General features: G+C 43.0%; 1 protein-coding gene across 1 annotated transcript in view; it reads right to left on the bottom strand.

The window, feature by feature from the left end:
• USH2A (usherin) overlaps positions 1–24,120 on the bottom strand; it is a 390,811-nt gene that overhangs the window by 64,532 nt on the left and 302,159 nt on the right. Inside the window, exons 50-56 of the mRNA XM_059677365.1 lie at positions 20,886–21,109; positions 18,976–19,183; positions 16,806–17,003; positions 16,122–16,276; positions 13,192–13,390; positions 6,946–7,053; positions 974–1,157 (exon numbers count right to left, since the gene is read on the bottom strand). Of these exons, the coding sequence (XP_059533348.1) occupies positions 974–1,157; positions 6,946–7,053; positions 13,192–13,390; positions 16,122–16,276; positions 16,806–17,003; positions 18,976–19,183; positions 20,886–21,109 (1,276 nt within the window). The remainder of the gene's footprint in view (positions 1–973; positions 1,158–6,945; positions 7,054–13,191; positions 13,391–16,121; positions 16,277–16,805; positions 17,004–18,975; positions 19,184–20,885; positions 21,110–24,120) is intronic.

The raw sequence follows: 24,120 nt of genomic DNA, 5'->3' as shown, positions 1-24,120 counted from the left end.
GGTAGTTTGTTTAGCACAGGCAGGACTGCCTGCAGGTAATCACTATTTCTGTCCCTCCCCACTTTATTTTAAATAATATATTTTTATTGATTTCAGAGAGGAAGGGAGAGGGAGAGAGAAATAGAAACATCAGTGATGAGAATCATTGATCGGCTGCTTCCTGCACGTCCCACACTGGGGATCAAGCCTGCAACCTGGGCATGTGCCCTGACCTGGAATGGAACTGTGTCCTCCTCGTTCATAGGGTGACACTTAACCACTGAGCCACTTTATTTTTAACCCTCTAGCAATCCATGGCTTTTCTTCAAGATTTCAGGAGCACCTTGGAGTGTGCCAGTACACTGTGGAGGATTCCAATTAATCTTCCCCATTTTTAAATGGGTTAGAGTTCAGGGAAATACGTTTAGAGGAAGATGTTTCTAAATTGATCTGCCATTCTCTACAATAAAACTAAATTGATCTTTATTCTCTGCAATAGAACATCTGTTGATCTAAAATATATCTTGTCTCTGCTGAGAAATGAATTGCAAATATGGATTTCCCCCCTAAAACCACCCAGGTCTATAGAGAGTGTAGCAAGTAGAGAAAACATTGTATCAGAAGAAAAGGTAGTTGACTTAAAACAAAACTCTTTAAATTTCTTTTAGTGCTAGTTTAGGAATGCATAATTTGAAGATATGATAATTTTTAAGGTTTAATACTTTGTGTTTTTTATCTACTTAAAAATTCTCATGCTTTCAAGTCATCTAGAAGATTTTTAAGGAATTTTGTGTATCCTGAAGACTAACATAATGAGCCAGCTCTTGGATCATTGACATCTGAAATGGATTCAATGATCTCATCAGCTATTCAATGGCGAATGAATGAGGAGATTAACTAATTAATTGAATATTGTTTCAGTGGGAGATACACTCTTTTCAACCCTGAAAAATCTGAAACTCTGTTTGATTGGTAAAGTCTTCTCTTAGTTTACCTGCTGTTGGGCGCCAGGTTTTGATCAGTGAAATGCTGGTCCTCGCTGCCCCCCAGGAAAACCGAGGTCCCATTACGAATCAGCTGATACCGAGAAATGAGGCCGTTGGGCCTTTCCGGCGGCCTCCAGTGTAATTCCACAGCTGTAGAATTGATGATAATGTGTCGAGGTGTCGCCCACACGCCTGGCAAAAATAACACAATGAGGGTTCAGTGTTAGGATACAATACACATCTCATCAATGTCATAGCATGCTCGGATGCTCTTATCTGTTGATAAAACAAATCTCATGGCAAATGAGAAGATATTTTTACTTTGGAGGTGAAATAAATAGTATATATATGGCTTTATTTTATTTTTGAATTGCCCTTAAGAAGTGAATGTCATCCGAGTAGGGATGGGAAACTTCTCTGACATGGCTGTTACTCTGAATGTAATCAAGACCTGAGGGAATATGTGAAAGCAACATAACCTAGTATTTACCTGAATTACCCACGTCACCAAATAAGCCTACTTTCTCTTTGCCTCTCTGACGCCATGTGCTGTTTCTTTTCCTCCTTTCTCTCCGCCACTCCCTCCAGCCCCACAGGCTCCGTCTCCCCTACTGAACCTCAAAGTGGCTCAGTCCTCAGAGACCTAGGTCATCGTCTTTCCTCTTCCCTCCCTTCCTCTCCTCTTTCCCACACTCACTTTCTACGTGATCTCCACGCAGTCTCCATTTTCTGGATCATCTGCATGCTGAACACACCCAAGTGCCAATCATGAGGCTGAAACTCTCTCCCCAGCTTCAGTCTCATGAATCTAACTGTCTACTTGACACCTCCATTTGGATGACTAATTACACATAGAAAACTTCAAACATCCAAAATGGAACTCTGGCTTTTCCTGTCTACAATCTACTCATTTCCCAATGTTGTCCGTCTATTAGGCCAAAAAATTTATTGTGGAGGCTTTCACTTTTCCCACCCTCAAATGCAATCTATCATCAAGTCTTGCAGGTTATCTACCCTGAATGCATATCATTCTCTATATTTTTACTGCCATATTTCATTTTAATATTTATAAAAGTGCATTCTCCCTCTCTCTCTATAGGCATATATATACACATATGTAAATATATGTGTATATATATGCACGCCAATGCAATCATTTTAAAAAATAGATTTTTATTGATTTCAAAAGTAAAGGAAGGAGATAGGTAAAAACATCAATGATGAGAGAGAATCATTGATCAGCTGCCTCCTGCACAACCCCCACTGGGGATCGAGCCCACAACCCAGGCATGTGGCCTGACTGGGAGTCGAACCGTGACCTCCTGGTTCATAGGTCAACACTCAACCACTGAGCCATGCCAGTCAGGCCAATGCAACCTTTATAAAATATATAACGCTTTTAAAATGATTCACATAATTTCAACTCCTTATGCTAGCCTGGGTGGCACTACATTTTTCTGGCTCTGGCCTACCAGGCACTCTTCTCTCCATCCACAAAAGACTCCTTTATCCCCAGACGTTTCCAGTTCTTTCCCACCTCTGGGCTTCTGCACTTCCATTCCCTCTGCCTGGAACACTTTGCTCATGACACCGTGATATTTTTGCATTTGAACTTCACAGTTCAACAATGTGTGTAAATATTCCCTTGTCAGGGAGGTCTTAATTAACCCCCCTTCCCTAACTCTAACTTTAATCCTATAAAATGATCCCAACCTAGTTCCTCTCTATCATATGCCCATTTCTATTTCCCTCTGAACACCCCTAGCATCATATTCCTCTTCTTTCTTTGATGTTATCATTATCTTCATGTTGTTACAATCATACAGTTTACTTCTTTCTACTGTGTCAGTACAGTTTGCTCTATGGGTCTCCCCTGTGTTATATGTCAGTCTTTGTAGATAGCACAATGCCTAATGAATGCTGAATGAATACATTTGTTGGAAATAGCTCTCCTGTAAATTACTATGCTAAGCACTCCAGGCAGTTCCAGCAATTACAGGGACGACGAAGACGTGGCTCATTCCTTTAAGGAGTCTACCATTCTGTTTAAAGGGTAAAATATGTGCACAAAGAACTGTCATTCCAGGTCAAACATCCAAGTACTCTTATGGACGTATAAACATACTGGTAGAGAAACTCATGACGAGAAAGCTCAATCCCACCACTTCATGTTGTCACCTACGTATGTTCTAAGGGACACTGTCACCCTCTTCTTCAGCTTTTAAAAACCCAGTTCAATATTAGGTTCCTTTAATGAGTAGTTTTTGCTTGATTGTATCTCCTGTGTTAGTTACTCAGTTACAGGTAAGATGGTGAAACTTTTAAAGAAAAATTTTCAGGAAATTCAAATGCAATTTATTTAGAGTGATTTCAAAATGGCTCAGACGTACTGATTGTCTAAGGAACAACTTGTTCCTGAGAAGAAAGTAGTTCATTTTGTTCTGAAAGCTTGCTCTACGTTAGATACTTGGACAAATCCACAAATCACAGTGTATGTTCTTTTTTCTGAGTTTCCCTGCCAATGGCAGCTAGATGACTCAACCAACTAATTCGAGTTCTGACTTTAACATGATATGCATTAATTTGTTTATTTAAGAGAAAGTACAAAAGTTCATTCATAATCTTCTTCCCACAGTCAACTCTTAAGTCACCTTGAAGGGATGTACTAAAAATCAGCAAGATATAAAAAATAATATTTCTTAGCTTCCAGTTTAACCCAATCAAGACAGCATGTGGATATGGAGTAATGAAATAAAATGAAGCCACATTTTGGGTTTGCGTCATGTTCTAGGTAAAAGCTGAGTTTCGTATTTGTACAAGCTCTGCTCATGTTGGCAACAACCCTGTGTCCACTGGTTTGGTTTATAAGAGGAACCTGAAATATGAAAGACCAAGGGCTATGTTTTTATTTCTATAATGATATGGAGACAGTGTTCTCTTGGCAGCTGCAAGAAATCGTTGAGAGAGTGAGACCACCTTTGGTGAGAAGTCTTAATGAGTCCCAGATGGAGAATCTGTCCCTCTCTGAGCCTGAGTCTCAGGTGGCAGCAGAAAACCTATTCTACATAATAGAAGGGCTGAGATAAGCAGCTCAAGGGAAGAAAATGCATGGGCATGAGGGAAACTGCCTTGAGTGGGTAAGCTAGCGGAGAGGACAAGAGCGAAATTACAGAAGGAAGCCTTGGTGGGTGTCTCTTGACATCATAACCACCAAAAAAGGAAGATGTCTACTGGATTCCTTTGAAATTCATCTTGAGTGCCATGTAATGTTACCCACTCTCATGCCCCTAAACATCTTCATTCCGATAGAAAAATCCCATATTTGTTGTGGATTGGCTTTTTTTCTTCCCCCCTGGAAGAAGGTGAGGGGAACCAGTTTTCTATTAGATGATGTCAGGGAGGCAGTGACATCCGGACTATGTACTATTTGTTAATTTGTTCATTTGGCATTCTACCCAATGTTGTGTCATTTTCAGTGTTGGGCCATTCTAAAAAGAAAGGAGCAATTCAAATTCACCCCACTGTTTGACTAAAGGAATTTTCTATGAGGGCAGAATTGTAGAGAATTATGTCCAACTGATCAATGAGGTCATGATGTACATTCACTTTTCTTCTTTTTTTTTTTTTTAGATTGAAAATGAGAAGTGAGAGGAGCTGAGGGTGGCTCTGAACAAATGCTTCTTTTATTTCTCTCCATATCCACTTAGGACACTCAAACGTTAGACCTTCAATCTATGTCTAATTTGCACCAATAGGCATTTTATAATGGTGTTTGGGTTATTAATTTAAGATGATGTGTTTGTTTCCACTTTATAGTACAACAACAGAACTTAATGCTGCTGATGATTGGTTTCCCTACAACTCCCCAGTTAAACACGCCGACTACATTTATTTCACATACAAGTTATTCACAAATGGCACTTATGCAGCCAGAAAATGGATTCTAAATCCATTGTTTCTCCTGTGCGGGAAAGCCCATTCCGTTTATTACTCCTTTGCACAGCTATTTGTGTTCAAGGAAAGGTGCATAAAGTTAAAGAAAAAGGAAGTCAAGGATAGCATTTCTCAGCTCACACTCCCCTGCGCTGTTGAAAGCTATAATTTTTAAGTCACGAAATCTGAGTCCTTTCAAAAGAAATGCTGTTGGGTTTGTGGGAAAATAGACACTTATCTTCTAAGAATTTAAATGTATGGATTTCATGAGTAAACCGGAGGAAGAGACCCTGTTATTTTATCAGGCTTGAGTTTCAGCCAAAAGTGGCTGGTAGATCCTTCAGATATTATCCATTATCATCAGAGTATCCATTTGATAGTTTACCTTTCCAAAAAATCCACTGCTGGTTTCTTCCTTTCAAAGGAACACTAAGCTTTTTGACATGAAGCATTCTTTATATAGAAAACATCATTAGTGAATTCCTGGTGAGGAGCCATATGTCCCTACGTGGAATTTTCCATTTTATTCCCCATTTACTGGTAGGAAGTTCAGGTCTAATATTCTGAGGTACAACAATCCCTTTCATTAGCAGAGTAATGGACAGGCAGTTCAGGACTCTATGATGGTAGTTAACATCATACTTCGGTTCAGAAATTTATTTATGCCTCTATTTCCCCACGTGCAGAACAGGCAGATAATAAAGTTTAAAAAATAATTAGTTAATCACTAGCCCAAGCTTCTGAGCATGTTTTTCTCTCAAAAGTAAATGATAACACCCACCCCAGTCCTCAATCCACAGGTAACCATTGTTATCAGATGGGTGTGTATGCTCCCAGAATTTGTCTATGCATTCATGTATAGAAATAAATATGATTTTATATGTGTGCTTCTTGTACTTAAAATACAATATATTAATGTAGTTCTATAACTTCTTTATATGTGCAGATCTTTTCATTTGTTCAAAAATATTTTAAATGATTTCATTGATTATTTGAGAGAGAGAAAGAAAGAGGGGGAGAGATAGAAATATTGATGAGATAGGAACATCAATTGGCTGCCTCCTCATACCCCCTACTGGGGATCAAGCCCACAACCCTGGCATGTGCCCTGACCAGGAATCGAACCAGTTTGTGGGTTGATGAAGCTACACTGGCCAGGCTCATCTCATTCTTTTAAACTGAAGCATACAATTCCACAATGTAAGTATACCCGAAATACCCGAAATTATTTAGCAACTCCTGCACTCACATTTAAGTTGCTTCTAATATGTTGCATTAGACAAACAAATTACGGTTCAATACATACCCCAGTACAGGCCTCCTTGTGCAGTTGTGGAAAAGTCATTTTCTGGCATAGATCATTAAAAGAAAACTGCTATGTCACAGGGAATTAACATTTCAAAATGGACAGATTTTGTTAATTTGCTTTCCACAGTGACGGCCCCACTTTACATTCCCTCAAGCCATGTTTGTACAGTCCTTCCACTGTTCACTTGTCAACATCCTTATTCCTTGTGGTCCTCTCAGCCATCACCTGCTCCCTGAGATGTCACTGCATGTCTGGACAGGTTGTCATCACTCCCTCCTCAGCTTCACCTGAGCATTCTGTCACCTGTTCTTTCGGAACATCACCTTTTGGATTCTCCCTCTTCCTATAGGTTTGGGTACCTGTCCTATACACTTCTACCTGATTGCAAGGTCTAGAGGGCAGTGGGTATTTTGGTCAATGCCAGCTGGTGCTTATTATACTAGGAACTCCAGAAATACCTAACTTTTGATTTTTGGAGGAATTTCATATCCAAGTCTAGAATAATAATAACTTCGATTTAACACTAAATCGAAAAGGTTTAAAGAATGCAAAGTGAGCATTAACTTGGAAGGCTTACAGTTGACCCAAACTCGAAGAATGGAGACCCAGAATTTTATTTTCTTTCTTACCTACTGGCTTTACGCCGTCTTCCTTGTTTGTTATAAAAGAGTTCAGAGAGTTTACTTAAAACTGCCACAGGAAAAGGTCTTCTACCAAATCGTGGGTATTTTTAATTACCTTGAGGCGCTGCCTGCAGAGTCTGACCTAGAAAAGGCTCACTTGAAGTGCACCCGGCAGATGTACAAGCTGTAAGAGTGAAGCTGTAGCTGGTATACGGCTGGAGACCTAGAAAGAGCAAACAAGCAATCAAGTTCATCTGGAGAGGATTATTTATTATCAACGAAGCACCAGAAGTGACATGCAGAGTTGCCGATGCGGTATCCAATTTTTTTTTTTTTTAAGAGCAGAAAACACCCTTTAAGGAAGATGGGAGCTTCATAAGCAGTTCAGTATTAATAGAAACTTCATTAATCACTGATGAAATAAGAAATTCTCAGCCTTCGAAGGGATTTATTCATGGAATCCAGCCATCCGCCTTTCTCTTGATTCCCCCGGACCACAGGCCATTGGCGAGGCCGCCCTGCCCAGGTGGCAGGAGCCCTCTGTCTGTCAAGGAGCCACTCCCACACTTAGAGAGCTCCCGAGTTCTTGTTTTGCTTAAAAGTCCTTCCTTGCATTGTGGCGAACTCTTTCGATCACTTCCAGCCCTAGGGACATACAGAACAAATCTAATTTCTTTTCCACATGACAGTTCTTCAAATATTTGTGGACAGTTCTCAAATGCCCCCTGAGTCGCCTCTTCTCTGGGCTAACCATCCCAGTTTCGGCAATTGCTTCTTACATGAAAAGGGGCAGAAAAAATAAATTAAAAAAAAAAGAATATTAGATTCAACATTCTTTTTAGCCCCGAGCCATATTCAGCTAATATTGACACCAACTAACCCTCCTTTTTTAAGCTTTGTACTTCTTCACCATGAGATAGTTGACCATCTCACTTACTGCTGTAGTTTTTTTTGGGGGGAATGCTCATTTTGTCTTTACACATAAACACAATTTGATGAGGGGACAGTACTTATTACTTTTTTTTTTTTGCATTTAGACTAATACAGCGCAGTAGCAGCTCAATAAGAAGATCCCAGGGAGAAAAAAATGAGAATCCATTTGCAACACAAGTTCCAAGTTGCTAGACTTTACCACTTCCTGGCTGGTGACCTTGGAAAGTCATTTGGCTTTTCTTTACCTTGATCTACTGACCTGTAAAATGGGAAATCTACCTGGTCACATGTAGCTCCTAAGACTGTTGAGAAGGTGAAATGGGTTACTTCAACAACACTTTTTTTTTTTTTTTTTGGCAGAAGCAGCCTTAAGACACAGAAGCATTCAACAAGAAGTATACTGAGTCTAGTCTTCCCTGTTTTGATTCTTGGAAAAATTCAAACGTTGCCAAAACTTAATTTTTTAAAATAGACTTAGTTTGCACATCAAATAATTGGGCTTAGTTATAACGGCATCAGATGACCACTACTTTCACATGAACTTTGAACTACATTTTCACATACTATATCCTTTGCATGGGGTGACTCTTCCTCCAGAGACATCTATGCGTCACTCTAACTTCACACAAATTTGTTCAAAAATGCTACATCTTTAACGATTTTGACCCCTCTATACCCAACACTTTTTATCAAATTACTATCTTCCTTTCTAGCCTTCAACATTACCTGTTATTTGGTTATATGTCTGTTTATTTGGTGTTCCTCAACCCCTCTATAAGCTCTGAGAGAACAAGGACACTGGTTTGCCCACCACTGCACCCTCTGAAGAGTGGCCAGCACAATGCAGGCACTCGCTACATGAAAGAAACCACTGAGTAACTGGTTCGCCGAGGATCAGAGCAGTGGTCTGGGTTCTCTGCTGAAGCAAGGACGTGCTGTAGCTGGAGCTGCTCCGGGAATCAGCATCAACGCCCTTCGCGTTTCCTTATCAGTTTAATGAAAAGATGCAGATACTTGTTTGACTGCAATCTTCCATCTGGTTGTGATGGAGGATTTGGACAATTTTGATATTTAGCTGATTTGCAGACGAGGAATGTGATGAAAGATCCAAGTCGCACCCAAGCCATGATGTTTGATAAAAGCTGATGGGAAAATACGAACGATGATAAAACACAGAGCTCAAGAAAGAAACGGAAGGAAACATCCAAGAAGGAAGGTCAGAGACTGCAGGGGCAAAAGCTGAGTTTGCCTGATGATGTCCCCCAGGTACGGCCTTCACTGAAAAAGGGGAGTCTTGACCCTTGTAACATTGTTTCATCCGAATAGCTTACTCCTCACTTAGAATGGAAGCAGTTTGAGAGTAGGGATGGTATTTTGAGGTTTTTAAAAATAACTTTTTCCTAACTGTGCCTATTGTAAATGTTCATTGTTTGTGAAATATTGTTTAAAGAAGACAAGCATACAAAAGTGCTCCATAAAAACGTTTGGGCTATGAGGGCATGATAGTGTAGACTTACTTATAGGGGCTACAGACCAATGGGAGAGAAGGGGATATCTGAATCTGTAACCCCCCCCCCCCAATTCCATTCTTAGGCCCTGCATTTTTCATACTGCGAGAGGACTGGATGACTAACGGGCTTGGTTCAGATACTCCGTAAGGAAAGTATCCGCTGCCATCAGACGGAGATGATTTCCACGAATTAGACCGTCTTTTATATGGGTGCCTCTGTACAACTCAATAAAATCAACACATTTCAACGGGAATTTGCTGTCATTTTTAGTAAGTCTCCATTGGTAGCCCTTAAAATGAGATATGTATGAAGTATCAGCAACAGGCAATGAAAAGGGCAAACCGACTGAGAGGTACTCATGAATTGATCGGGATGGGAAGACGGAAATAAAGAGAGATCTCCAAGGAACCCCTCGGACTGTAACTTAATCCTGAAGTCGAAGAGAAGGAGAAAAGAAAACATCACTCAAGCACTCAGCACTGAATCAAGACAGAAGGAAACAGCCGTTGAAGAGAAAGGCAAATGCATGGAGAAGAGCCAGGCATTTAACATTTCAGCACAGTGAGGATTACTGTGTCTGCAAATTACACGAATTTCCCCACAGGGAACCATGTGCTTTATTTTTAAAGGAAAGAGGCATAAAATAGCCAAGCTCATCACAAGTACACTTCCCAGTAATGTTCACTTTAAGAGTAAACGTGTGTTAAAAATGGGATACAGACCAATTTGAGAGAAGGTGATCTCTCTCAAATATCACACAAAAGTCTGCCTATGGATCATAAAGATATGATTTGGAAAACAAAACCCAGGCCCGTGGAAGTTACGTTTGACATACTCTATAAGGAACAGCTTGTTTCTAATGTTTAATCTCCAGATAAACTGCAAGGAAAAGGCATTTTGTCTGTTATAATTTTGACTAGCCAGCGCTACTTCAAAGCACGCATCCAGGTATGCTGCAGTGACAGCTGTCACATTCTAAAGAATGACCAAATAGCCCAAAGCCTATGAAATGCCACAATGCCTCTCAACTTGGTTACTGATTAATTCATGTGCTGAGAGGCCTGGGAGGCTCCAAAAAGTTCTTGTCGGGTGGTCATCAGTGTTGTACACCTTGTGGATAAATGACCTGCCTTCGCACCTCCTGGTTTATGGGTCAATGTTCAGCCACTGAGCCACACCAGCCATGCCTACCTTTACATTTTTATTAATTTCTGAGAGGAAGAGAGAGAGAGAGAGAGAAACATCAATGATGAGAAAGTACTGGAAACGTTACCTCCTGGTTCACAGGTCTATGCTCAACCACTGAGCCACACCAGCTGGGCTTGAAATGCTTAATGATTTTTAAACAAGGGACCCCTCATTTTGTTATGCCCTGGGCCTTGCATATTATGAGGTTAAACCTGCCTGAGATGTGTTTGATGGTCTCATTTTTATATCTAATAAAGATGAAACCCAGGCATTCAGATGCCAGTTGGCTACTCAACATGTATTCCCTCAACAAAGATTTTGAACACTTCCTGTGTGTTAAGTGGTGTGACAGGTACCCATCCTGGCCAGGTGAGACAAGGGCAGACGGGAAGCTATCGTCTCTCTCCTTCAGCAGCTTTACCTACTCGCCGAGGAGCAGAAACCAGAGAAAAGGATATGGCAGCGAAGTCCAACAAACACGATGACAGCAGAATGTAAATTCTATGGAAGCATACAGACTTATCCACATGTAAAACCCCACTGTACAGAATGTCCCTATTTTGTAATACGGATGGTCAAACTATGTTCTCTTTCCCCCCAGAGCGATGTGCAGGAAATCTGTCTGTCCGGGCAGAGGTCCTCCCTGCTCTAAGTAGCACTGCACATGCTCTTTCAGCACAGGGAGCTCTCATGAACTCCCCAGAGGATGCGGGCGGAAGGCCTCTCCTTGCTAACTTAGTGCTGGCGTGTCTTCCCCTTTAAGTGGAATGCGATGCGGAGCAACTTTTAATGAACTTTTTAAAGAAAACATTTCTCCTGGAGTTAAGAGACACATAAGCCCTTATGCTGTCTGCTGCTAAAGAGGACATGATTAATTCATTTTGTCCTTCGTGGCCCTAATTATTTCGTTAATCCCCTTCCCCTGCATCCACCCCATGCTGACGTGAGGGCCCCCGTCTAAAGTGTAGGTAACCCAGAATAGAACAATGCTGATGCTGACATCCTATCGCTGGGTGCGGGCCGGGCTGGCGGCCGTGTTTGGTAACCGGGGATATGAAGAGGCCGGTTATTGACAAGCTGCCATGTGCTGTTTGCATTAGCGAATATGAGAAGATGATGGCGCTGCTCCCTCGTCCCCGCGGAGTCCAGCTCAGTGAGATAGCAGAGAACGCGCCCGTTTACTTAGAGCATTGATAACACCTCTAAATAATTAACTGAGGACTTCCTGTCTTCAATTACTTAATGCTTTTTTTAACATCTTGAGAGGATTATAAGCAATTTATGGATCGCACGTGAGGAGTGCATTCGCCGCTATTCCCACAAAGCATTTAAGGGATCATGTTTCCAAAGCTTGGTGGTAATTAAAAATAAGCACGGAGACCATGGGGCTGGGGCACGGCACTCGCTCCCCTGCTGTCGCTTCGCAGGACCTAGATTTCAGGCTCCGGGATGACTACAGGTACAACTTCATTAGTGTTGCACTGCTACTCGGGGAATGCTGAGGCTTGGGAAATGATGAGAAAATGAAAGCATTCATCCCAGGGGGTCTGGGCAGCTCTTCGTCAAACCTTTGAGATGAACTGTGAAATACGCTTGCTTATTTTGAGTTCATTCGTGACCTCAATAAAACAGTCACTCATATAAAACACGTCTGTGTTCAAAGTGGTCGGTCCGCTGTCCCTGGTGCTGAATTTTGCCTGGCAGATCAAATGCATTCGCACTCCATAGATCTCGGGGTTTAGGTCATCTAATGCCTATCTAGCACCATTCCTGTCCCCCAGGGCTACCCCCAGGTGGCTGTGAACTTGGTCAGGTTTTGCTGAATGAGGTTTATTTGCTCTTTCAACAGAGAACTCTCTCTTTAGGGCTGTGTCCCCCAAGTGACGTGTTCTTTGATTCGATCTAAAACAGCACAAATGGACCACACGGAAGACCTGGTGGATGAAGCTCTCCTAAAGCTTATGTTCCAGCAGGAAGAGACATAAAAAGACAAAGAGAAAACCAACGACAATATCAGGCAGGGATAAGTCGATGACAAAAATGAAACGCAGGGGATGTGGTGGTGTGTTCGGGAAGCCACAGCTAGACTGGGGACCTCAGAAAAGCCTTCTCTCCTACAGAAGTGACATTCAAGCTCCAACGTGTTCATTATTATTATAATCACTACCAGTAATTATCTAACATGATACTGTTATACTGTGCTGTTATTATACTATCAAAGCTAATTATAAACTGTTACAATAAACAATAAAAATAATGCACTTATTAAATGATGTTAATAATAACAAGTTGTCACAACCAGACAACTGTCAACTCTTCTGTGTATTAATTACCGACTTGGTAGATAAATGTTGGCCTCTTGCTGATTTCCCCTCCTCCCTTGCGCTTTCAAGACTTTCTTGGCTACCTTCGTCCCATTACCTGTGAGTGTATCCTTGGGGAATGAAAATGCATCTTTCTGTTTGTCTGGGGGGAATAAAAAGTGAATTCTGATGCAAAACCCCTACACATAATGCACATCAAAGCCAAAGAGAAATCATTTCTGAAGTGATCTGCTGTTGTGGCTTATTGCTGCCAGTGTGGCTCCTTCTATTAGTGTGGGTAAGCGGGGTCTGACCATATGTCAAGAGAACACGTCCTTTCGGAGTGACCTCATCTGTCACACACACATACCCCTGGGATGCTCGGCCCCCCCGACCACAAGGACAGACGCTTCTGGTAGGTTTTACCTGTGACCGTATGTTCCCTCCTGTTGGTGGTATCCGCGTGGATGAGCCCCTTCCCAACCTGCCGGAGCTGGTACTCCGTAATGACGCCATTTGGTTTTTCGGGGGCATCCCAGCTCAAGCGCAGGGCGTCGGGACTGGGAGCTGTGATCCTCGGTGGCAGGACGCTCTGCGGGACTCCTTGGGTAGTAGTGACAACCACCTGGAACACGGAGTCAAACAGCTATTTATCACAGGTGTCCACTAAGTATTCCCACCCATGAGAATGTCCCTTTTGTTTTAAATATACATATTTTTTTATTGATTTCAAAGAGAAAGGGAGGAGAGAGAGATGAAAGAGCAATGATGAGAGAGAATCATTGATCGGCTGCCTCCTGCACACCCCACACCAGGGATGGAGCCCACAACCCAGGCATGTGCCCTGGCCGGGAATTGAACCGTGATCTCCTGGTTCACAGGTCGACTCTCAACCACTGAGCCACACTGGCTGGGCTGTTTTAAAATGTTGTCGCCTGGCCTGGCACATCATGAGTAGGGGCTTGGAGAGGGGCACCCTCTTTCTTTGATTCCTTCCCTCCCATACCATCGAAACAATAAAATCTGACCTTGAACACATTCCGTAAGTCTCAGGCTACCATTTGTCACAACCAGGCTCAACAGCCACTCTGACGGCAGAGAGCAGCCCTCCGTTTAAACCAGTGAGACCTGGCTGGCAGACTGTCAGCCTGGAGAACTCTTGATAACTCTCTCCCATATGGCCCAGGAGCGTCTCTGCATTTTAACAGCCTGATTTTGTACATGTTAAGCACCGGTAAACATGGAGCCAAAAGCCACATCCGAACTCGCTTGCACATCACATGCTTTGAACAGTACACACGGGCAGACCTTTGTCTTCCGCGCTTCCCGTGATCCCGGGATGACACCACAGTGTCTGCCCCAATGTTCTGGGAAAGGACCAAGCGAAACGATAAAGAACAAATCAGCCCGTTTTCTGTGCAACGTTGTCGAAATATGACTTGGGGAGAAAAGGGGCTGCATTTGTGTTTTGTTTTTCACAGAATTTACTGTTTTACCTTTTAACCATTTTTTTTTGGGGGGGGGGGGGTGAGCGCAGTGGTAAGCATGAGCTGTGCCTGTGCAGACGGCACAGATTTACTGATTTTTGCTTGGAATGCTCAGGCCCTAGTTTTTGATTGGGACGATCAGCTGCCATCTGCCCCAGGGGTGACAGGTTTCATGGAGGGACTGTGGACTGTAAAGCTAAAGCCAGGCTGGCTGCATGTTTGACTTGGGCAGTGCTCGTGCAGGGTCGGAGGAGGCTGTTCCCCTAAAGGTTGAAGGACATGTAAGGACCAGAGCTGCCGTGTGAGTCTGTGTTCTCCTGGGCGTCCTCTGTGATTATGGCTCCTTATTGTCCCCTGGAGGGCTTCTCTCTCCCAGTCCCTGGGTGGGGCTTTCTGCTTTCATTTCACAGCATTCCCCAGTGCTCATCACCGTGGTCTGCTGCTTGGACCACAGCCAAACACTCCTTGCTTCAATCTCCCGCATACATCTTTCTAGTAAATTCCAGTCATATATATATATATATATATATATATATATATATATATATATATATATATATATATATATATATATATATATATATATTTATATATTTATATATTTATATATATTTATATTTATATTTATATTTCAGAGAGGGAGGGAGAGGGAGAGAGAGGAGAGAGGAACATCAATGATGAGAGAGAATCATTGATGGGCTGCCTCCTGCATGCCCCCTGCTGGAGATCTAGCCTGCAATCAGGGAATGTGCCCTGACCAGGAACTGAACCGTGACCTCCTGGTTCATTAGTCGATGCTCAACCATTGAGCCATCCCACTCCCTTCTTAATCCTGCTTCTTACTAGTTATTTTCGCATGAAGTACCAAATAATATTTTCTTCCACCACTCTGCTGTTGGCTTCTTCTCTCAAATACGTATTTAAAAACTAGCCAAATTTTAATCTTAACATTTAACTTCTCCCTCTTTTGATTTCTTCTTTGCTTGCATGATGGCACTGTGACTCACACACTACTCCAGACAGATATCTTGAAAGTGCCCAGGACTCACTGCTTTTATTCCTCTGCATACAGTTGGCCACGAGTCCTGTCTGTCTTATCCTCTGATACCTGCTGTATCTTTATGATAGTCGCCATTCTGACCCCTGCTGCCTGAGTTCAGGGCTTCATTATTTCTTGGCAAGGTTGTTGCAGAAACCTTACAAACATTTTATTTTCTATGCTAGGCTTCTTTTGCTCTTTTTTCTTTATTTTTTATTTTCCAAGGGCTTTTAAAAAATTCTATTTAAATAGAAACCCCTTTAAACTGAATATTGGTTTGGGAATCATCATGGATTTACAGAAGAACATCTAAAAATAGTTAGTGGGCCTGGCCGGCGTGGCTCAGTGGTTGAGTGTTAACCCATGAACCAGGAGGTCATGGTTTGATTCCCAGTTGGGGAACATGCCCGGGTTGTGTGTTCGGTCCCCAGTGTGGGGTGTACAGGAGGCAACCTATCAATAATTCTCTCTCATTATTGATGTTTCTATCACTCTCTCTCTCTCTCCCTTCCTCTCTGAAATCAATAAAAATATATTAAAAATAAATAAAAAGAGTTGGTGGAAGAAAAGTGTGATAAAAAGGACATATGGATTCAAGTATTCTTATTTATTTATGAAACACTGATATTTGAATAAATCTATTTTTTTCCAGTGATCTCTAATTTGAGAGGCATAAGTATTAGTACTCAATTAAAATGCAGCCTGGACACCCTCAACACGACACAGAGAGAAACACTGTACTCTATCACTGGGCAAATCACTCTTGACCTAGACATCAGATAGTCTTCCCAGGGGATAACTTCGCCCAGAGGTGAGCAAACTCCCCTTACCTCGCTGCTGGGGGCACAGCCCGCAACCGTGCAAGCTTTCAGCTGGTATGAATATTCCTGAAAAGGCTCAATTCCCGTTGTATCAAAGAAGGTCAATGACCTTCCCCGAAAAGATTCCACTCCGTTTCGAAGAAGAACGTAGTGAATGATATGACCTAAAGGAGACAGAGAAATGCTTGCATTTGAGCATCATAACCCTGTAACCATTTGCAAACAATGTACATGTCTTAGAGTTTGGAACGAATGGGATGCTGTGGCATTATGTATTTAATTTCCATTTGCTATCACATTGCTATGTGCAAGGCGTTCTTAATTATACGCACTCTGAGGGAGGAGATGGATTCTTGACATAGCTAATCAGAGTCATTTATGCTTATTTCCCCTCACTAGCAAACAAATTTGCTTTCAATATTAAAACTATTTTGCCTTCCCGTAACCTGCTTTATTTGTCAGAGCAACCCAGGTAAAGGCTGGGACTCAAGAAAAAAAAAAATTGGGGGCTCACAATGGGTGTGGGCTGTTTCACAAAAAGAATGACTAGTTGGCACAAACCTCAAGACCACTTGATCAGGAAATACTTTTTAGGGGTGAGATGCATGCCAATTACATGTAGATTACACCCATTTCAATGCGCTCATGGATTTATGGAACTACGGTATTTCTATCTTAAAAGCAGCTTAGTACCATTCGGTTGTATGGGTTTCTTCCAGGTTAGGAGTATTCCATCTTCAGGATGGTCCGTTCTGATCCAGTGAGGGGGACTCACTCCCTGAGGCATGTCTTCTTTCGTGCTGGCTCTAACAGCTCCGCTGAATCCTCGTCCGTAGCCATTCCAAGCCGAAATCCTATACTCGTATGTCGTATAGGGCTCCAGGTTCACATCTATTGAGATAGACATTTAACGGTAGAATTTTAAAAAAAATTTAGTTTACCATCATACTGCAAATGAATAGCAAAACCTTTAAACATTTTTTTTAAAGGCTTAATGCTCTAATCCTCTCCTTGGAAATAAAGCTCTAATGTCTTGATTCTATGAATCATAACAAAATATCTTCCATGTTTCATGGATGCAGAGATATGGAATGGCACAGAACAGAAGTCACCTTTTCTGACCAGAGGAGTATGGGCACAGTAAAGAAATGATCGCAAAGCCCTGGACTAATGTCCCTCGGATATCGCTGCTTCCTAAGTTCATGCTCCCTCCACTCCTGCAGGGGGCGGGTCTGCCAACCTTCTTTCAGAGTTTCGTCATTATAAATGTCACCAAGTCTCACAGTGTTACTATCACTCGATTAAATCATTCTATGAATTACAATGCAGCTGTTATGAGATGCGGGACTCGAAGCTAACGTATCATGGTTAGTGAAGAAAAATGACTGTATCCTGCTCTCCTCTCCACCAAACCCAACTGAGACAGGCCCCAAGCCAACCATCTAATTCAAACCAGCGCCCTGCTCTAGCTCCACGTCTACACCAGGTTAATTTTCAGTCCATCCACGTGGGCTTTTGACCACATTCTTCTTACATCTTCAACACTTAACCCTGCCTCGCCTACCTTCTAGAATGAGCACGAAAATGAAATCATATGGGAGAACTTCATAAAAGGTCAATTGCCATCAAACAGAAGGGATTATCTTCCGTCCCCATTTTCTCTGGTAAGATGGTGTCCGCCCCTAGTTACCCATGATGACCACCCGAGGGTCTGCAGATTTCCCTTCCATTCTGGTCAGAGACTGCATTTCCCAGTGTTCTTTGCAGCTTGGTGCGGTCACATGACTGAGATCTCAACAAGGGAAGGGCATGGAAGTGATATGAGCTCCGTGTGCATCGCTTTCTAAAGAGGAAATCACTGCCTCCCATGGCTGTTCTTGTCCCCTGTTTATGGGTTAAAACTAGGAAATGGTATCTCAAGGTGTAACGTGTGGACAAGGGCAGCACCCCAAGCACCATGAACCACGAAATGGAAGGAATCTGGATCCCTAATGATGGGCTGAGATGCCCACCCCATCCACTTACTCACAGATGGTCACTGTGCTTTTGAATCTCTTTGCTACAGCAGTTGAAACTATCTCTTGAAATAGCTGTTATTTCCCAACCTTCAAGCCCACATCACCATTTCTAATTTTAGTTCCTTATTTTTCCTTCTATATTTCCTTCTTCTCTTTTTTACCCTTTCATCTCTTGCCCTTGTTACTTTATTTTCCTGTGAGGTTCAGTCTTTCAGAGATGCTTCCAGCCCATAAAAGCATTCTTTATTACTTTACACAAAAGGAATCATTTGTTGAAATCTTGCTTTCCTCAATAATCCCTTTCTTGGAGCTCTACTTCCCTTTGTAAGAATTTCCACTTTTTTTTTTTAACTTTGTATCTCAAGATCATTTTGTATGTTATATGGGGTCAGTCTTCTAATAACAGAGGGTTTTGTTTGGGGGGATATAGATGTTCAATATTTACTCGTTAATTGCTTAACTGCCCCAGACATGTTTGTCTTCAATCACTTCAAGCTAACACAGTAATCCTGCAAAAATGCGTATCATAGCGTGTCATTTAACATCTACACCTTGCTGCATGAAGGTGAACTGCTTATTTATTTCTTTGTTCCTTATTCTCTACAGGTTTACTTCAAAATAGCCTGCATCCTTGTTTAAAGTTAGACTGTAAAATATTTAAACTGCTAACTTTGAACAAATCCAGATTGTGCCTTTAAGGACCGTGTGACTCGCTAGCCCATAGGGTGAGGGCATGAACTGCCATTAGATTGAGGAGGAAGATGATGTCAGAGTGAAGTCAGCCTGCATGTCAGCAGCTTCTCACGACCCCTCGGGTGCCGTGGGCAGTGCATCCTCCGTGTTACCTGTAAATGAGAACGTGTCTGCGCTTCCCGTGTGCACCAGCTCTTCTGCAGAGGAGCACGCTTCTGCCACCGGTGACCTCTCCGTGGAGCTGTGAGACCCGCTGACCACTGTGCAAATGTGGCTGGTGAAGTTGAAGTCACACCGGCCGCAATGTGCTGTGGCCGCTGCAGATGCTGGGCAGACAGTGCCGCAGGCTTCGGGGGTGTCCTGGGCCAGGCAGTGGGGGTGGGGGAGAGGGGAGAGGACTTTACTATTTCATTTAGGCAGACATAGGGTCAAGTTCTACAACTTTAATGACATTTTCTTCCATCGAGTTCATGAATGAATCTCTCAAAATGAGTAAAAAAGAGAAGTGAAGGCCGTTTGTGTGCTAGAAAGAGCATTTGTGTTGAAGTGACACAGACTTGGATTCAAGATCCAGTTGGACAAGTCCCTAGCTCTGTGACCTTGAGCAAATGACCTAGACTTTCCAAGCCTCAGCTTGTTTAGCGAGAAAATGGAAATTAAATGTAGCAGTTTTGTTGTGTGACTCAAAGGGCACCTGGGAATGCCTTACACTCAGTAGATCCACTATCATTCATAACAGTCATCGGTATTTTATTACTGTTACTTTGACACTTTCCTAGTGGAGTTTTTGAGAAAATAAGAAATGTGATATTTAAGGATCTGCGCCTCCTATGCTGTTGGGAAAGTATGATCTGTAAGAAGTATCCCATCCAAGTGAAAATCTACATAGTTCATGAACTGCCATTATACTTACTTACTAGAGGCCTGGTGCATGAAATTTGTGTACCGGAGGGGGGGATCCCTCAGCCCGGCCTGTGCCCTCTAGCAATCTGGGAGCCCTTAGGGGATGTCCAACTGACAGCTTATATAGTTGGACATCCTTAGCACTGCATGGAGGCAAGAGAGGCTCCCGCTACCACTGATGCGCTCACCAGCCATGAGCCCAGCTTCTGGCTGAGTGGCGCTCCCCCTGTGGGCGCACACTGACCACCAGGGGGCAGCTCCTGCATTGAGCGTCTTCCCCCTGGTGGTCCGTGTGCGTCATTGCGACTGGTCTTTTCCAGTTTGGTCGATTTGCCTATTAGCCTTTTATTATGTAGGATACTTGTAAGCCTTGTCTCTGGTGAATTGCTAGATTTTGTAACATATTTTGATAAATACTAATATGTTTTAATCTCAGAAAAAAATATTTCATCATTCCCAATTTTATAGGGATTAACAAGTCAATACAGGGTAGGGCAAAAGTAGGTTTACAGTTGTTTGTAACTAAGTGAATTTGCTGGATCTGAGGTCTCTATCAAAGAAAAGTGGTGGGTGTGGGTTGAGGGGCTAGAGCAGCCGTAGGCAAACTACAGCCCGCGGGCTGGATCTGGCCCGTTTGAAATGAATAAAAGTAAAAAAAAAAAGACCGTTCCCTTTTATGTAATGATGTTTACTTTGAATTTATATTAGTTCACACAAACACTCCATCCATGCTTTTGTTCCGGCCCTCCGGTCCAGTTTAAGAACCCATTGTGGCCCTCGAGTCAAAAAGTTTGCCCATCCCTGGGCTAGAGGGAAGCAGCCAGAATCCTGTGTTTCCCTCCATGACACCTACGGGCATGAGATGGCACCACGCCAGGCCCTGGCCCTTCTGGGCACAGAGGTGTTCTAGTCTTGCCCTGACCGGAAGCTCTGGGTAAGGCTCCTAGAGAACAGCTAGCTCAGCATTATTAATTCCCTTAGAATTCGCTGCAATAACATCAATCACAGCGAGCTCATTGGGTATTAATATGGATGGAATGCGGGAATGAATAATGCACACAGCAGTTTCCACATTCCCATTCTAGAACAATAGCCATGAACAATGTATTTCTCTCTCTGCCCTCCAGCCCGCGCCTCCGAGAGGTGTTCAGCCCGTTACCGTCGTCCTGGTTCCGGTGGGAGCCTTGTCGGAGCAGACATATTCCAGGGGGTCATATCCAACTCCGCTGCAGCAGGCCTGGCTCCCTGGAATAAGCGCGGTCTCGCAGCATCTCACTGGCACCCGGCCGCTCTTCCTAACATGTGGCTGCGAGGCTCCGCTGGAGGCTGAGCAGCATCTGGTCTCTGCCACACTCACATAATCCTGCCCGCAACAGGCCATGCCTGAAACAGCAGAAGGTTAGAGATGAAGACGAAGTTTAGAAAAGGGGAGGAAGCGGAGGGGGCTATGGGGTGTGGAATAAAACCGCCAGATCCTGGCAGTGGCTGTGAGGGTGCGACACTTAGGGGGGCACGGCCCTCCCCAGGGGATGTAAACTGCAGTGAGTGGTCTTTCTCACCAAAAGCATTGGGCGCTCATTAGCTAAAGGACACCAGAGCAAGGGTTCCAGAGCACTCACTCATCGGGCCAACTTCTCCAAGCTCCGTCAGAAAGAGATTGGGTGTCTGCCTCTTTTCCGATGACCAAATGCTCTGGCACAAGGAAGGATACCGTGGCACCTTGCTTCTCGAGCATCTCCCATCCCAAACAAGTCACCCCGAAAACCCTTTCCTGCTGAGGCCTGTGGGATGGGTCACGTGCCTCCCAGGCGACAAACAAAGGAGAGAAGGCACGAATCTGAGCCAGTTTACCGCTGTGAACGTCGCAGCATACTGTGCTGTGAATATTTTCGTGGGTTTTTTTTGCTTTTGTTGCTGCTTATAATTATTGTTAAATTTTCATTCCTTAGTATACATTTCCTTTCCCTTTTGTTGTTTTCATGTACATTTTATGCTCGTTTTGTTTTTAAAGTGTTTGTTTATAAATCAAACAGTACAATAGACATGTACGGTATAGAAGAAAGGTAAAAACGGAATCAGCTGGGGGTCTGGAACAGATTCATTCAATGTACATGATTTCTAATGGGAAATAATGATCTGGTTTGCCAACAGCCTTCTGGAATGAATGAAGTTTGAGAAATGAGGTGCCACTTACTTAAAACGGAGGGACACCGAGGACATGTCTAGAATTCCCAGGGGAGGAGAGGCTACCCGAGTGCTCTGGGCAAGCGGCCAGACAGAGGGGAGAGGCAGCCGCTGCGGAACGGGAGACGCGGCAGAGTGAGTCTCCTAAGCTGCTGCCTGGCTCTGCCTAGGGTCCAAGTATTTGCTTCTGGGGACTCCAGCCACAGCAGAACCGTTCTTTCTTCATGACACAGATTTGCACCCACGGAGCATGCTCACCCATTGGGTGAGCCATTTGGCCAGTTTTTGGAACCATCACTGGACCTGGGTCAGAGGATGGGGGCCATGTCAGAAGGACCTCAGAGGCAGCATTACCGACCTCGGCAGCCATGGAGGACACGTGGGCCTGCGAGACCAAATGGGATCCTCCCTCCTTCCCACCCAATCCAGTTTCACCAACTCTGTCCATCTCACTGAGATCAAACCATAGAAGAGATATGGCAGAAATGTAGACAAAAATAAAGCCTGAATAAACAGCAGTCTAGAGTCAGATTAAGCTGGAAATAAAGGGGCCCATATTCCATGTCACAGTGCGATCATATTATAGAGTGATGTATATCCATTTATATAGTAGCACAATGAAGGGATTTAGTTTAATTAGGGTTTTATTATTAGTCCCGACTGGTAACATAAAGAACTTCAACTTCAAAGTGCCATGGGTTCCTGAAGTGTTTAATCTGGCCTTGTACAAACACACGTGCCATGAGAGATACTCCTAATAACAGACCAACAAGTCTTAAGAGGTTTTTTTGTTATTGTTTCTTAATCATTGAATCTAGACACTGGCTTGGCATGTGCCTTAAGAAAGATGCTTACCCACGCATAACTTCAAAGAACTCTCCCACTGACCTTCAACTTTAAAAATATCTCCAATTACTTGCATTTGTATTCGCAGTTAATGACATCCATTGAGCGTAACTGAGTTTTGACATGTTCTAATGTAACTGCTCAAAGTCGTGGGTTTAAAAGTTAACTGTTTTTCTCTGGGGCTTTGTTAATAATTTTGGTTGTTTTAACATTTCCAGGAAAAGTCCTCTCGAATATATACACACAGCAGGGCTATCATTGCAGTCTGAGTCTTGATTATGATGGATAAAATCACACACACACACACACACACACACACACACACACACACACCCCATAACTTCAGTTTTTATATTATTTGGATGTATCTCTGATGCCTTGAGATCAGATATTTAAATGCCACCTTGGATTCTTTACTATTATTTTTTTCTCGGGCAGTTTTCTTAAAACACTTCATGTTTTCATTTTAAAGAGCCATCAAATTCTAAAAACTGGCCCCTCAGGGAGAAGAATAACCTGTCCCCTCCCCCCTTTAAGATCACTTTACGGTTTCCCCATGCTTTACGTAGAAAATCAAAATGCAGACGCTGACCCAGTTCCAAACTAGTCGGATCGCTCTGAGGGACTTTTGACAGGCCAACTAAAATCCTGCTAATGAACAGTTTTTATACCAAGAAAAGAGAGAGAGAGAGAGAGAGAGAGAGAGAGAGAGAGAGAGAGAGAGAGATGCTTTCTTTCACCAAGAGTTTCATATTAGTTTCCCTGAATTAAAATTTCCAGCCAAGATTTCACCCCCATAACAAGAAGTGACTCCCTTTCTAGTTCCTTCGGTAAACCATTACTTCTTTAATTATTATCAACCTTGTTCCAGGGTGATAAATTGCTAATTACTTAATACCCTAATCAGCGTTCATTCTTTGCACAGATAAACTGTGACAGAGCCATTAATTTAAATAGTAATTTCACTTAATGGCCAGAACGGCACACCAGATTTTTATGCAGCCTTTCCTGAAGCCGGCATCCATCACCGCGCTCTCCTGACATAAAGACGTCTGACGCGCACTAACTCACTTAGGGAGAGCAGATGTTCCAGAGCGGGCTCGGGAGAAAGTCCCAGGGTGCATCACGTCAGCATGAATGAGCTCGGGTTCCGAGTGGGACCATCTCCCAGAACTGCACTGCCATCGCTTCTGACCCCCTACCTAACTGATCACAGGTGGCACTTGACTTTTGACCTTTGGCACACAGAATGTACGATTTTGAGTAACCCCAAAGAAAAACAAAAAGAGGCCGTGGATCACTGACTGGCTTCTCTGTTTGTTTGTTTTTTATTCTAGAGGCTCTTCATTTAATTTGTACAAAGG

Source organism: Myotis daubentonii, chromosome 20 (assembly GCF_963259705.1).
Source record: "Myotis daubentonii chromosome 20, mMyoDau2.1, whole genome shotgun sequence".
NCBI classification, from domain to species: domain Eukaryota; kingdom Metazoa; phylum Chordata; class Mammalia; order Chiroptera; family Vespertilionidae; genus Myotis; species Myotis daubentonii.
Note: the sequence above shows the minus strand (reverse complement) of the source record. Positions and strands in the feature narration are given on the sequence as shown.